This window comes from Delphinus delphis, chromosome 6, assembly GCF_949987515.2.
Source record: "Delphinus delphis chromosome 6, mDelDel1.2, whole genome shotgun sequence".
Taxonomy (NCBI): domain Eukaryota; kingdom Metazoa; phylum Chordata; class Mammalia; order Artiodactyla; family Delphinidae; genus Delphinus; species Delphinus delphis.
In genome coordinates this window covers 34,275,625-34,292,396 of record NC_082688.1, presented here as the reverse complement: position 1 = coordinate 34,292,396, position 16,772 = coordinate 34,275,625, and the positions used below count along the sequence as shown (strand labels likewise).

At 36.8% G+C, this 16,772-nt stretch overlaps 1 protein-coding gene across 2 annotated transcripts in view; it reads left to right on the top strand.

The window, feature by feature from the left end:
* TDRD7 (tudor domain containing 7) overlaps positions 1-16,772 on the top strand; it is an 89,154-nt gene that overhangs the window by 18,795 nt on the left and 53,587 nt on the right. For both annotated transcript variants that reach the window (XM_060014466.1, XM_060014467.1), the window contains 3 exons: positions 3,342-3,554; positions 5,898-6,039; positions 7,881-8,094. In XM_060014466.1, the coding sequence (XP_059870449.1) occupies positions 3,348-3,554; positions 5,898-6,039; positions 7,881-8,094 (563 nt within the window). In that variant the 5' untranslated portion in view covers positions 3,342-3,347. The remainder of the gene's footprint in view (positions 1-3,341; positions 3,555-5,897; positions 6,040-7,880; positions 8,095-16,772) is intronic.

Below are 16,772 nucleotides of genomic sequence, written 5' to 3'. Positions count from 1 at the left end.
AATATTTTCTTGGGTCCTTTCTATCTCTCTTCTCCTTCTGGGACCCCTATAATGCGAATGTTGTTGTGTTTAATGTTGTCCCAGAGGTCTCTTAGGCTGTCTTCATTTCTTTTCATTCTTTTTTCTTTATTCTGTTCTGCAGCAGTGAATTCCACCATTCTGTCTTCCAGTTCACTTATCCGTTCTTCTGCCTCAGTTATTCTGCTATTGATTTCTTCTAGTGTAGTTTTCATTTCAGTTATTGTATTGTTCATCTCTGTTTGTTTGTTCTTTAATTCTTCTAGGTCTTTGTTAAACATTTCTTGCATCTTCTCGATCTTTGCCTCCATTCTTTTTCTGAGGTTCTGGATCATCTTCACTATCATCATTCTGCGTTCTTTTTCTGGAAGGTTTCCTATCTCCACTTCATTTAATTGTTTTTCTGGGGTTTTATCTTGTTCCTTCATCTGGTACATAGCCCTCTGCCTTTTCATCTTGTCTATCTTTCTGTGAATGTGGTTTTTGTTCCACAGGCTGCAGGATTGTAGTTCTTCTTGCTTCTGCTGGTGTGGTTGACTTTAAATCTATCACTTTGTTAGATGTTTTCTGTTTGCCTTTTCTGTTCTTTTTGTTTCTGTTTTCTCTTTTTTCCTACTTTTTTTTTTTTTAACTTCTACCTAGTTTTTTATTGAATTTCTATTTTGTTTTACCTGTACTACTACTGGCTTATTAGTTATGCCTCTTAAAAAATTTTAGTGGCTGTCGTAAGTTTTACTACATATCTCTTTATTGCATTCCTCTTTGAAATAATATTATATTACTGTATGTATAGTATAAGAACCTTCCAATAGTATACTTCCAGTTCCTTTCACTCATTCTTTGTGCTGTTGTGGTTGTACATTTTACTTTTACATATATTGTACACCCCACATTTTTGGTGCTGTCTAGATCTTGATTGTGGTGATGATTACATAGTATATATGTGCTTTCAAAACTCAATAAACACTACACATAAGTATTTTATTTTATGTAAATTATACCTAAATGAAGATTTTAATATAAACATATATTTTAATATAAATATATGTGTATATATACATATATTTGTGTGTATGTCTTTCTGTCTATAGAGAGAGTGAGAATATAGACCTAGTATAGGACTTTCCTAGACTATTTACTGTTTAATTAATTTACTGTTTAATTAATAGTATTAATTAAATGCCATTGGTGCTAGTGGTGACAATTTGAAGAGTTAATGTTTAGTAGAGCCAAGTACAAAATGCATACTTAGGTTATTTACCATTTAAACTTTGCCATCTTTTGAGTATTATATTTATAATCAAGAGCACCTGCAAATGAGCTATTTTGTCTCCTTTTTTAAATGGACAAATGCAGAAATTGCTAAAACTGTATGCTGTTCTTCCTTTATGTTTCTAAACCAGAGAAAGAGCAAGATTGTCTAGAATTCTGTGAAGTCCGATATAGTATCCACTTGCCCTATTTAATTTAAATTAAAATTTCAGTTCCTTAGTCATGCCACATTTCAAGTGCTCAGTAGCCACATGTCGCTAGTGGCTACCATGTTGGACTGCACAGATATAAAATATTTCTATAATCACAGAAAGTTCTTTTTTAAAATATTTATTTATTTGGATGCACTGGGTCTTAGTTGCCGCATGCAGGATCTTCATCGTCACGTGCAGGATCTTCGTTGCATCATGCAGGATCTTTAGTTGCAGCGTGAGAACTCTTAGTTGAGGCATGTGGAATCTAGTTCCCTGACCAGGGATTGAACCCAGCCTCCTTGCATTGGGAGTGCGGAGTCTTAGCCACTGGATCACCAGGGAAGAAAGTTCTGTCGGATAGCACTGTTGAAGGAAAAATTAGCAAGTTGTCCATGGCTTGCCTTTCTCCTTCCTGTAATGAAAGGCTAAATCTACTTTTCGTGGCTGCTTGGATGTCCTTCTCTGAATTTATCTTCATTCTCTTTACCATTAGTCCAAAGAAAATATGAGTGATTAATCTAGAAAAATCCCTGTTACTGATCAATGAAAATCCTTAGCCAAGGTCCCCATGGATTTCTTTGGTACCTAAATTTATTAGTCACTTTTCTTTTTTCTCTCACTTGACCTGTCTGTTATTGCATATGACAGTTTTGAATATGCCATTCTTTTTGGCTTTTTCCTCTTTTTGTTTGTATGACACTGTGACTTTGCCTTTTCTACTTCTATCTCTCTGGTCCCTTTTTCTTAGCCTTTTATAGGTTCTTGTTCCTCTGCACATCTCTTAAATGACAGCCTTCCATAGCAGTCCATCTTTAACCTTATTTTTAACTCCCTGGACACCAGATACCACATATATGCTGAAGGCCAACAAATCTATAAGCAGTTCAGATTTCTAACCTAAGTTCCTAATGAATATAACTACGTGGCTGCCCTAAGAGCATCCCAACCTCCATATGTCCAGAACGATTTCACTCCCTTCCTCTCTTGCGAACCTGCCTCTACCCCACCTAAGTGTGGGCCATTACTATCCACCACGCTTCTAGCTAGAAATCTGGGGCCTCTCTCATAATTCAAACCAGTTAATCAGTTCCTGTTGATTCCACTTCCTAATTACCTCTGATAATGATTTTTTGTTTTTTCCCAAGGCCCTGTTTTCAGATCTTCCATATCTTCAGTTCTTACAACTCATTTATCTTTCTCCTTCTAGTTTATTTTCCCTGCTACTGAGGAGTGATCTTCTTAACATGCAGAGCTGATCATTTTATTCTGCTATTTAAAATCCCTCCAAGGTCTCACATTACTTTTGGCAAAAATGCAAACATCTTAGCATATCCAGTAGTCTCTTCTGGGTCTGCCTCTTCTCACCTCTCCCATCCCCATCTTTCAGTCCTCAGCTTAGAGCCTTTGTTCATTCATGTCCAGCCACTTAACTGCCTGGGGTTCTCAGAACCAGCCATGTGCTTCTCTCTCACCTCTGTGCCTTTTGAATTTTCCGTTCCCTCTACTTGGGGCCGATACCTCTCCCCATCCCCCACCCCCACCCACACACACCCTTTGCTTCCTTGCCTGGCCGATTGCATCTGGTCCTTCAGGACTCCATCAGGCCTCCTCCCATTTGGGAAACATTCCCTGATATTGTCCTTCCCCGGGCTAGTCTTTGTGCCTTCCTGACTTCCCTAATGTTCTCATAGTATTCCATGCTTTTCTCTACCATAGCAGTATTTCCCTGTATTGTAATAGTACAGAAAGTATTCAATAGCAATTTATGAAATACTCAAACAAGTGTAAACTCTGAAAATATATTTGAATTCACAGACTGATGCATCATTATAGTAACCTTCCACTGTGTTCTTATAGGTGAAGATGCTGGAAGCAGATCTGGTTTCAAAAATGCTACGAGCTGTTCTACAGTCTCATAAGAGCGGAATAGCATTACCCCGGCTCCAAGGAGAGTACAGATCCTTAACTGGAGACTGGATCCCCTTCAAGCAATTTGGTTATCCTACGCTAGAAGCCTATCTGAGAAGTGTGCCAGCAGTTGTCAGGATAGAGACTAGTAGATCTGGAGAGGTAAGAAGGTAATTGTGTGTTTCAGAAGAGTCAAACCAATTCTTAATTGCCTGTCTTGCACTTCCAATCTCATAATTAGGGTAGAAGTCAAAGTGAAAAGCACTAGCCAAGATTGGTAGTGATAGAGAGAACAGCATACACAGCACAGCCAGGATTCTCATGTCTTTTGTTTTACCCTCAAATTCTTTCCGTTGTAAAAATAAGGTTTTAACCATATTAAATTAAAAATTTTCAAGTTAAACTTTACCCAGTCTCACTGTCCAAACTAAATGTACTGGAGACCTTAACTGCCTAAATGTCATACCCACTCATTATAGACCTGCTACTGCTGTTTTTGCCTAGGTCACTAATGACTTCCTGATTACGGAATCTAGTAGACACTTTAAAATTCTCATCATTTGACCTGACTCCTATCTATTCCTACTGTCTGGATCCTAGTTCAGCCTCTAATTGATTGATCATCACTTTTGGTTATTACAGAGTCCTCCCTACTGTTATCCCTGTCTTTAGTCCCTAGCCTGTTCCTCACCTTCACACTTTAGTAACAGTGATCATGTTATTCTACAATTTTAAATCCTTTAGTTTCTCTTGAAGAATATTTTATATATAACATGGGCGATTAGGTGGTAGCAAGTGAATTTTTTACTGCATATACTCTATGACCCAAAAGTTTCACTTCTTGGTTTCTGCCTAATGTACAGTATGAAAGATATGGACAAACCACCATCCAAGACAGAAAGGCACCCATCCCCACAATCAGTACCTTTTTCAGGGTACATTTCTATATATGTAAATATGTAGAACAGGTCTGGAGTATTTCTCACCAAAAATTATAATAGTTGTCCTCTTGGGAGGGGGGTGGGTAGGGAGGCAGTGGATAGAGGAGAAAAGGAGCCCAGGATTGGGAGAGTGGTCAGAGGTTCATGTAATCTGTAATAAATTTTATATAATGAGAAGGTATAAACTAATTAAATATTATATTAATAATAAAACTTTCTTCAGTGACCCTGGTTCTCCCAGACAGATTTAAGCCCTCCTTTCTGTCTGCTTGGTCCCTTGTAATACATCCAGTATTACACATGACATAATGTTTTCTGTTTAGTCTCTTTGCCTCTCTTTCCTTCATAAGTTTCTTGAGGATAAGGGATTTTTTTTTTTTTTACCCCTAACAGTAGGTGTTTAATAAATATGTGTTGAATGTATAAATGATCAGATATCTGAATGAATTAATTAATAATTTAGTAATGCTTCATATACTTACTATGCTGTAATTCACTCAACTCTTTATTCTCCTATTTTGGACATTTTTAATGTTTCCAGGTTTTGACTATTAAAATAACCCCTAATGCACATATTTGGGTATGTAACTTTTTCTTCTTTTGAAATATATTCTTACATTTTCAGGAATGGAAATACTGGGCCAAAGAATAGGAACATGTTTTGGCTTGTGGTGTAAAGCCTCACTGCTTTCCTGTTCTAGATTTCAACTTAGAATCAAAGACTTTAACACTAGATGGTTCTCTAGAGATAGTCTAATCTCAACAGTCTACATTCTTTTTTCAAATCCTTTTTCAAATATCCTATATATCGCACCATTTTTTTTTTAAAGATAAAAAACTGAGCTACTGTATTTTAAGTAGGTGCCAGAGGGTCCAGGCCTCTGCTTACCCTGTCTTGCCCTCACAGTCCTGAGGCACCTCCATGGAATTCTGTGGCTCCATTGAACAGTTTGAAAACCCCAGATCTAAGCTCTTCCCTGTTTTACAGCTGATAATACTAAGATTTTAGAAGTAAACTGGATTGCCCCAAGTCACCCAGCTAATCCATTGCAGTGCAAGACTAGGATTTAGTGGTCTTTGGGAGACCACTAAATACAAATAGCAGTTACAAGTGTGTACTTTGAATTCAGAGAGATAGCCTAGCTGTGTGGCTTGAGAAGTTTGCTTAACTTCCCTGAGCCTCTGTTTTCCCATGTGTAAAATGGGAATAAAATATATCTCACAAATTATATGAGATAATATATGCAAATCACAGGTTTCGTTTGGTTCATTTGTTAATCCTACAGTACCTAGCACATTTTAGATGCTTAATAAATACCTGTTTAAGGAATAAGTGAAAGTTTCAATTTGAGGAGAAATTATTCAGTGTGCCGGACTATGCTTGATTTCTCTTGCAGAAAATATAATTTAGCTCTAACATTATCAAAGAGAGAGAGACATGAATATTTGCATACAGCTTGATTTGGGACATATAAACACACAAAGATGCACTTTGAAAAATCAGCCTTTAGGTACCAGTGAATCTGAGAAATGTTTCTCCTCTTGCCTTGCCTCTCATAATTAGATTACCTGCTATGCCGTGGCCTGCACAGAAACTGCAAGAATTGCTCAGCTTGTGGCTCGTCAGAGGAGTTCTAAAAGGAAAACTGGTCGGCAAGTTAATTGTCAGATGAGAGTAAAGAAAACTATGCCATTTTTTCTAGAAGGTAAGATCTTTTCACATGCTAAAATTTTAAAGCCTGTCTATGAATATACTGTCAGATGGAAATATTGCTTGTATTCGTGATAAACACCTTTATTTGTTAATATTCATATGTCAAGGGAGAAGTCCTGAAGCTAGTATTTCCATTTGAAATTAAGTGAACATGATAAGCATGACTTATTAAGTAAAGTAATTATACAGTGTGAAATAACTCAGCATAGATTTTAATTAAACTTACTATGGCAAAGTGTGGTTTTACTCTTTATTTTGGGGGAAAGGCTCATCTAGAATGTTGGATGAACCAAGAACCTCTAAGTTAATGTCTTATTTAGGAAATCATGTCTTTTACTATAAATCCTCTATTTTCAGAAAAACGTGAATTATATAGTACATAAAGGTATTATAGGCAACTCAGCCTGTGTTTACTGATCATTTATCTCAAGGAGCTTATAATCATTTCTAAAACTAAATTCTCAAGAAATAGTTCAATGATGGTAGAAAAGAGTTGATGCCTAAATGCCACAAGGAGCATTTTAGACAAAGGAGCAATCATTGTGAGAATGGCAGTGGAGGGCTTCATGGCAAAGGGGAGACTTGAACCCAGACCTCTAACAGTTGGAAGAATTTAAATTGATGGAGAAGAGATGGGAGGACTGAGATAATGGCTGAGTGTGCTGCATTTGTAAGAATGTGAGGTGACTGCCACCACGTTACTTGGTGAGTAGAGGGAAAGTAATGGGCTAGCCTAGCAGATGAAGCCACGTTTTGAAGAACCTCATCTGCTAAATACACACCAATCTACTCATCCCCTGCTGACCGACCCTCTAGTGACCATCTCCTCATATTCCTTATTTTTAAAAAAAATTTATTTATTTTTTTAACATGTTTATTGGAGTATAATTGGTTTACAATGGTGTGTTAGTTTCTGCTGTATAACAAAGTGAATCAGCTATACATATACATATATCCCCTTATCTCCTCCCTCTTGCATCTCCCTCCCATCCTCCCTACCCCACCCCTCTAGGTGGTCACAAAGCACCAAGCTAATCTCCCTGTGCTATGCGGCTACTTCCCACTAGCTATCTGTTTTACATTTGGTAGTGTATATATGTCCATGCCACTCTCTCACTTCGTCCCAGCTTACCCTTCCCCCTCCCCATGTCCTCAAGTCCATTCTCTATGTCTGTGTCTTTATTCCCGTCCTGCTCCTAGGTTCTTCATGACCATTTTTTTTTAGATTCCGTATATATGTGTTAGCATACTGTATTTGTTTTTCTCTTTCTGACTTACTTCACTCTGTATGACAGACTCTAGGTCCATCCACTTCACTGCAAATAACTCAGTTTTGTTTCTTTTTATGAATGAGTAATATTCCATTGTATATATGTGCCACATCTTCTTTATCCATTCATCTGTTAATGGACACTTAGGTTGCTTCTATGTCCTGGCTACTGTAAATAGAGCTGCAATGAACATTGTAGTACATGACTCTTTTTGAATTATGGTTTTCTCAGGGTATATTCCCAGTTGTCGGATTTCTGGGTTGTATGGTAGTTCTATTTTTAGTTTTTTAAGGAACCTCCATACTGTTCTCCATAGTGGCTGTATCAATTTACATTCCCACCAACAGTGCAAGAGGGTTCCCTTTTCTCCACATTCTCTCCAGCATTTATTGTTTGTAGATTTTTGATGATGGTCATTCTGACTGGTGTGACACCTCCTCATATTCTTACAAACTGTTCTGAGAATAGAGACCGACAGAAAACATCTGGACAGGGGAGTGACATAATGAAACCATGGTTTTGGGAAGCTAATCGATTCCATTATGTATGCCTGACTTTGTAGGAAAACCAAAAGCAACCCTCAGACAACCAGGATTTTCTTCAGATTTTTCTATCAGCAAAAAACCTAATCCAACACTGTTAAGAGACAAAGGAAACTCTCTTGGAGTTAAATCTGTTGCTGAAATGCCACCTTACACATTACATACAACTATTGGAAATGAAGTATTCAAAGATGTTCCAGTGCAGAGGCATGTGACCATGTCTACCAACAACAGGTATTTGTGCTTTGTCTGACTAAAAGGAGAAGTTTGGTGAACCTAGGATAATAAATATTAAACATGTGTGTTCAGGGTAAGAAGGAAGTACTTTCTGTTTTGTGTAATACAAGTTCACATGTTAGTAAAGAAATGCATCATTACTAGTTAGTCCACTTTCCTGGCTGCCTAAATGTCATTCTCTGAATATCTCCATTTTGTATTTGTTGTGCATTATTGGTAATCTCTCTTTGTAAAAATTATTTTAAAAGCTCTCACAAATTGATCTAAGATGCTATTTCAGCATAACTTACTTTTTCTGAAAACCTTTCTTACAATTAATTTTGTAAGTTTTAAATAAAATCTGATTGATTTGTACACTCTGCTGTGTTCCAATAATTATACCCTTAATTATACAGTAGCATTATACATCCATGCATCAGAATACTGGACTGGAAGTAATGACACAACTTTAAAGTTTTAGTTTGAATGCTGCCATTCACTAGCCAGGTGAAATAAGTGAAATTATTTCAACTTTTGGGGCTGTGGTATCTTCATTTGACTAATGAAAATGTTAACTGGGTGATCTCAAAGTTCCTTTCTGGCTGTAAATTTTATGGTTTTATGAGGTAACTCAGGTGAGCAAACTACAACTTATGGACCATTGCCTGTTTTTGTAAATAAAGTTTTATTGGAACACAGCCACATTCCTTTATTTATATATTGTCTGTAGTTGCTTTTACACAACTACAGAGTTGTGCAGAGACAATATGGCCAGCAAAGCCTAAAATATGTACTGTTAGACCCTTCACAGAAAAAGCTTGCCATCTGCTGATGAATCAGTATCACATTCTTCCATCCTGTTTGTACCTCTGCAAAACAAATTTTATTGTATCATGTTCATTTAAATCAGTGTTCAAAACTTCCATTTTGTATAAAAGATAGTCCCCTTCCCCTCAAGCATTCCCCCTACACTAGACTATTTAGAAATAATTAATTTTGTTAAGTTAGGTAAAAGGGTACTAGTTTTTTATATTTTGGTATTTTTTATAAAGTAACCCTTAAATATTTTTCATAATGGTATATATTTAATGGTGTTTATGGTTAGTTATTATAATTTTTGATATGGTCTAGAAAATACATAATTAAAATTTGGATCTTGACCCAAAGCACTAGTTATGTCCAGTATGTGACTGAGGTACCATTGTCTTCTCTGGTTGTGGGCCTAAATTTCAAGATTTTGAATTGAATCTATAAAATGACAGCAAAACCAGGCATCCTGGATTGTGGTCCCAGAGGAGCATTCTCCACCCCATAGCCTGGTGTCTCCTCCTTCTCACCTAGTGCCACTGCATGGCCCAGGTAAGTGCCTTCCATCCCTGCAGGTAGCACTAGCAGTGATTGAGTGGGGGCCTTGCCAGCACCAAGCAGCCCACAGAGTAGGCCCAAGGTGGTGCTCTCTGACCTGCTGCCTAGTGTGCTCCCAGCCCTCCTCCCCAGCAGCAGGGGCCCAGGGAAGTGTATTCTGCTGTACCAGATCAGAATAGCACCATGAGGGCCCTGAAAACTAAATTATTATTGGAACCACAGCCTACAAAAGTGGGCCAGGAGGTATATGATAAACCTAAACGGAGTAACTGCCTGCTAAAATAGGACATTCGTAACTGATTCACTTTGTTGTAGGGCAGAAACTGACACACCACTGTGAAGCAATTATACTCCAATAAAGATGTAAAATAAAATAAAATAAAATAAAATAGGACATTCGTCTTAACATATGTCCAAATGTCCAGGTTACAATAAAAAAAGTCAATCTTTATACTAAGAGGCAGGAAAATGACAACTTGATTGAGAAAAGATAACCAACAGACACGAACATTATGATGAATCAGATGTTGGAATTATCTGACAACGATTTTAAAGCAGCTGTTGTAAAAATGCTTCAGTTTGCAATTGCAAATACTTTTGAAAAAAATGAAAAAATAGAAAATTCACCAAAGAAAGAGAACATACAAAAAAGAACCAAATGAAACAACCAAAATAAAAATGCAGTGTATGAGCTCAATAACAGAATGAATATGATAGAGCACAGAATTAGTGAACCTGAAGATAGAACAATAGAAATTACCCAATCTGGACAACAGAGTAAATAGACTTAAACAAAACAAAATAACTAGCTGAACCTGAGGGGCCTATGGGGGGAAAAAACATCTAGCAGAGCCTTAGGGACCTGTGGAGAAAATAAGAAAAGATCTAATATTTGTATTATCAGAGCCTCAAAACAAAGAATGGGACTGAAGGAGTATTTGAAGGCATAATGGCTGAAAACTTCTCAAATTTGCCTAAGGACATAAACCTACAGGTTCAAGAAGCTTAGGAAATCCCAGACAGGATGAATCCAAAGAATCCCACACCAAGGCACATCATAATGAAACTTCTGAAAACTAAAGACAAAGAAAAAATCTTGTAAACAGCCAGAGAGAAATGACACATCACCCATAGGGGAATACCAGTTTTAATGACAGTGGATTTCTCATTCACAGTCATGGAGGAATCATGAAGGAAGGAAATTGCACATTTTTAGTGCTGAAAGGAAAAAACCTATCAACCACAAATTCTGTATCCAGCAAAAGTATAATTCAGGACTGAAAGGGAAATAAAAACATTCTCAGATGAAAGAAAACTAAGAGAATTTGTCATTAGCTGACTTACTCTTAAAGAGTGACTAAAGGAAGTTCTCTCAACAGAAAAGATGTAATATAAAATGGCTTGGAACTTCAGAAAGGAAAGAGCAAAATGGGTAAAAACAAGTGTAAATAAATGGATTATCCTTCTTCTCATGAGTTTCTTAAATCATATTAATTTGAAGTAAAAATTATAACACCATCTGATGAGGTGCTAGCATATGTAGAGAAAAACTTAAAGCAATTGTATTTGTAAAGTAGGGAGGGCAAGGAGACCTAGATGAAAGTAAGGTTTTTACACTTGAAGTGGCAAAACATTGAGATGAGTAGAATGTGATGTTATATGTGTATTGAAATGCATAAGCAACCAATAAGAAAACTATGCAAAGTGATATACTAAAAAAACATTATAAGTAAATCAGAATGGAATTTTCAAAAATGTTTAACCCACAAGAGTGCAAGAAAAGATAAATAGAAGAATGAGAAACAGGGAACAAATAGAAAACAAATAATAAAGTGCAGACATAAGCCCTAACAAAACAATTACTTTAAATGTAAAAACACATGAAAATATGTTCAACTTCATTAGCTATTAGGGAAATGTAAATTAAAACTACATTGACAGAAAAAAAAAAAAAAAAAAACCCTACATTGACAGGGACTGCCCTGGTGGTCCATTGGCTACGACTCCGTGCTCCCAGTGCAGGGGGCCCGAGTTCAATCCCTGGTCAGAGAACTAGATCCCACATGCTGCAACGAAGTTCCCACAGACAGCAACAAAGATCCTGTGTGCCACAGCTAAGACCCGGTACAGCCAAATAAATAAATAAATATTTTTTTTAAAAACTGCATTGACGTGTCACCACAACACACCTATCAGAATGGCTAAAATAAAAAATAATGATACAATAATAGTAGGGGACCTTAACACCCACTGGCATCAATGGACAGATCATCCAGACAGAAAATCAATAGGTAACAGTGGTCTTAAACAACACAACAGACCAATTAGACTTAATAGCTATCTATAGGACATTAAATCCAAAAACAGCAGAATACGCATTCTTTTCAAGTGCACATGGAACATTCTCCAGGACAGATCACATACTAGGCCACAAAACAAGCCTCAACAAATTTAAGAGGAAGAAATTATATCAAGCATTTTTTTTCTGACCACAATGGTATGAAACTAGAAATCAACTATGGAAAGAAAAATGGGAAAAGAAGAAACATGTGGAGACTAAAGAACATGCTGCTAAAAAACCTTGGTCAATGATGAAATCAAAGAGGAAATCAGAGGGCTTCCCTGGTGGCACAGTGGTTAAGAATCTGCCTGCCAATTCAGGGGACATGGGTTCGAGCCCTGGTCCGGTAAGATCCCACATGCTGTGGAGCAGTTAAGCCTGTGCGTCACAACTACTGAGCCTGTGCTCTAGAGCCCACAACCCACAACTGCTGAGCCCACGTGCCACAACAGCTGAAGCCCACACACCTATAGCCTGTGCTCCACAACAAGAGAAGACACCTCAATGAGAAACCCACATCCCACAATGAAGAGTAGCCCCCGCTCGCCACAACCAGAGAAAGCCTGCGCACAGCAATGAAGACCCAATGCAGCCAAAAATAAACAAAGTAAATAAATTTAAAAAGTTTTAAAAAAAAGAGGAAATCAGAGAATACCTCAAAAGACAAATGAAAATGGAAATAGAACTTTCCAAAGTTGGGATGCATCAAATGCAGCTCTGAGAGGGAAGTTTATAGCAACACAGTCCTTCTTCAGGAAACAAGAAAAAATCTCAAACAACCTAACCTACCACCTAAAAGAATTAGAAAAAGAACAAAGCCCAAAGTCAGCAGAAAAAATGAAATGATAAAGATCAGAGAAGAAATAAGTAAGAGATCATAAAAACAATAGAAATGATCAATGAGACCAAGAGCTGTTTTTTTAAAAAGATTAAAAAATTGATAAACCTTTAGCCAGGCTTACCAAGAAGAAAAGAGAGGGCTTCCCTGGTGGCGCAGTGGTCTGAGAGTCTGCCTGCTGATGCAGGGGACGCGGGTTTGTGCCCCGGTCCGGGAGGATCCCACGTGCCACGGAGTGGCTAGGCCTGTGAGCCATGGCCGCTGGGCCTGAGTGTCTGGAGCCTGTGCTCCGCAGCGGGAGAGGCCACAGCAGTGAGAGGCCTGCATACCGCAAAAAAAAAAAAAAAAGAAAGAAAAGAAAAAAGAGAGGACTCAAATAAGTGAAAGAGGAGAAGTAACAACTGATACCACAGAGATATTAAAAATAAATCATAAGAGAATACTATGAACAGTTATATGCCAATGAAATGGACAAATTCTAAAAACATACAGCCTGCCAAGACTGAAATAAGAACATACAGACAATTTAAACAGACTGGCCACTAGAAGTGAAATTGAATTTGTAATAGAAAAACTCTAAGTAAACAAAGTTCAGGGCTGGATGGCTTCACAGGGGGATTCTACCAAACATATAAGAAGAACTAATACCTATCCTTCTCAAACTATTCCAAAAAACTGAAGAGGGAACACTCCCACATTCATTCCATGGGGCTACCATTATCTTGATACCAAAACCAGATAGAGATACTATAGAGATAGAAAATTACAGGCCAATATCTTTGATGAATATAGATGCAAAAATCCTCAACAAAATATTACCAAACCAAATCTGACAATATATAAAATGGGTCATACACCATGATCAAGTTTGGATTTATTCCAGGGTCACAGGGATGGTTCAACATTTGTAAATCAATGTGATATACCACATTAACAAAAGGAAGGATCAGAATCACATGATCGTCTCAAGAGACACAGAAAAAGCATTTGACAAAATTCCATATCCATTCATGATAAAAATTCTCATCAAAGTGGGTATAGAGGGAATATATCTCAACATAATAAAGGCCATTTATGACAAACCCACAGCCAAAATCATACTCAGTGGTGAAAACCTTCCCACTAAATTCAAGAACAAGGCAAGGATGCCCACTTATGCCACTTCTATTTAACATAATATTGGAAGTCCTAGCCACCAGCAGTCAGAGAAGAAAAAGAAATAAAAGGTATCCAAATTGGAAAGAAAGAGGTAAAACTGTCATTACTTGCCGATAACATGATACTTTAAATAGAAATCCCTAAAGTCTCCACCCCAAAACTATTAGAGCTAATAAATGAATTTAGTAAGGTTGCAGGATATGAAATTAATATACAGAAATCTGTTGTGTTTCTATACACTAATAATGAAATATCAAAGAGTAAGAAAGCAGTCACATTTAAAATGATATAAAAAAGAATAAAATACCTAGGAATAAACTTTGCTAAGGAGGTGAAAAACCTATACTCTGAAAACTATAAAACGTTGATGAAGGAAATTGAAGATGATACAAAGAAGGAAAGATATCCCATGCTCTTGGATTGGAAGAATTAATACTGTTAAACTGGCCATACTACCCAGAGCAATCTACAGATTTCATACAGTCCCTATCAAAATAGCCAGGACATTTTTCACAGAACTAGAATAATCCTAAAATTCATATAGAACAACAAAAGACCCCGAATTGCTGAAACAACCTTGAGAAAAAAGAACAAACCTGGAGTATAACCCTCCCAGACTTCAGACAATACTACAAAGCTACAGTAATAGAAACAGCATGGTATGGGCACAAAAACAGACACATAGATCAATGGAACAGAATAGAGAGCCCAGAAATAAACCCATGCACCTGTGGTCAATCTATGACAAAGGAGGCAAGAATATACAATGAAGAAAAGATGGTCTCTCTAACAAGTTAGTGCTGGGAAAACTGGACAGCTACATGTAAAACAAGATACTAAAACATTCTCTCACACTATATACAAAAGTAAACTAAAAATGGTTTAAAGAACTAAATGTAAGAACTGAAACCTTAAAAGTCCTAGAAGAACATAGGCAGAATACTCTTTGACATAAATTGTAGCAATATTTGTTTGGATTTGTCTCCTAAGGCAAAAGAAATAAAAGCAAAAATTTTTAAATGGGACCTAATTAAACTTAAAAGCTTTTGCACAGCAACGAAACGAAAAGACAGCCTACACAATGGGAGAAAATATTTGCAAATGATGTGACCAACAAGCAGTTAATATCCAAAGTATATAAACAGCTCATACAGTTCAATATCAAAAAAACAAACACCCCAATCAAAAAAGTGAACAGAAGACCTGAATAGACATTTTTCCAAAGAGGATATGCAGTTGACCCCAGGCACATGAAAAGCTCAACATCACTAAGCATGAGGGAAATGCAAATCAAAGCTACAATGATGTACCATCTCACACCTGTCAGAGTGGCTATCGTCAAAAAGTCAGCACATAACCAGTGTTGGAGAGGACGTGGAGAAAAGGGAACCCTTGTACACTGTTGATGGGAATGTAAATTGGTGTAGCCACTATAGAAAACAGTATGAAGATTCCTTAAAAAACTAAAAATAGAATTACCATATGACCCAGCAACTCCTCTCCTGGGCATATGTCCAGAAGAAAAACAAAAACACTAATTTGAAAAGATACGTGCACCCCAGTGTTCATAGCAGCACTATTTACAATAGGCAAGACACAGAAGCAACCCAAGTGCCCATCAACAGATGAATGGATAAAGATGATATGGTATATATATACAATGAAGTATTACTCAGCCATAAAAAAGAATGAAATTCTGCTATTTACAGCAATGTGGATGGACCTAGAGAATATTATGCTTAGTGAAATAAGTCAAAGACAGGTACTATATAATATCACATTTATATGTGGGATCTAAAACATACTACACGTGAATATATCAGCAAAAGAGAAACAGGCTCAAAGTCAAAGATATAGAAAACAAACTTGTGGTTACCCAAAGGGAGAGAGTAGGGGGAGGGACAAATTAGGGGCATGGGATTAACAAACTATTATGTGTAAAATAGATAAGCAACAAGGATTTACTGTATAGCACAGGGAATTATCTTATTAGCCATTATCTTATAATAACTTATAATGGAGTATAATCTGCAAAAATACCGAATCACCATGCTGTACACCTGAAACTAATATAATATTGTAAGTTAAATATACTTCAATTTAAAAAATAGTGATAATACTGAATCTGGCAAGGATACAGAGAAAATGGATCACTCATACATTGCTGTTGGGAATATAAAATTGTACAACCACAATAGAAAATAGTTGGGGAGTTTCCTTTTAAAAAAATAAAACATGATACCACTATATGACCCAGGAATTCCACTCCTATACATTTATCCCAGAGAAATGAAAACTTAGATTCACACAAAAACCTGTACACAAGTGTCCATAGTAACTTTATTCATAATAGGCCAAAACTGGCAAAAACCCAGATATCCTTCAGTAGTTGAAAGGTTCAGCAAACTGAATACATCCACACTACAGAATACCTCTCAGCAGTAAAAAGGAATGAACTATTGACACATGCAACAACATCAGTGGATCTCAAGGGAATTATGCTGAGTGAAAGAAGCTAATCTCAAAAAGTTACATACTATGTGATTCTGTTTATATAACATTCTTGAAATGACAAAATTATAGAGACAGAGAACAGAGAAGTAGTTGCCAAGTGTCAGGGGTTGGGGAAGGGTGAAGGGTGTGGCAATAAAGGGGTAGAAAGAGGGACCCTTGCAGTGATGGGATAGTTCTGGATATTGATTGTAGTGGTGGTTACATGGACCTATATGTGTAGTAAGATTGCACAGAACTATACACACACACGTGTATGTTTAAAACTGGTGGAATTTGAATAAGTTCTGGATTATACCAATGTCAGTTGCCTGGTTTTGATATTGTACTATGCAAGATGTTACCCTTGGGGGAAACTGGGTGAAGGGTACATGGGACTTCTATGTACATTTTTTGCAAATTCCCATGAATTTATAAATATTTCACAATAAAAGTTTAAAAATTGATAGCAAAATCTTTTTATATGGTTTTAGTTTTGAGAAT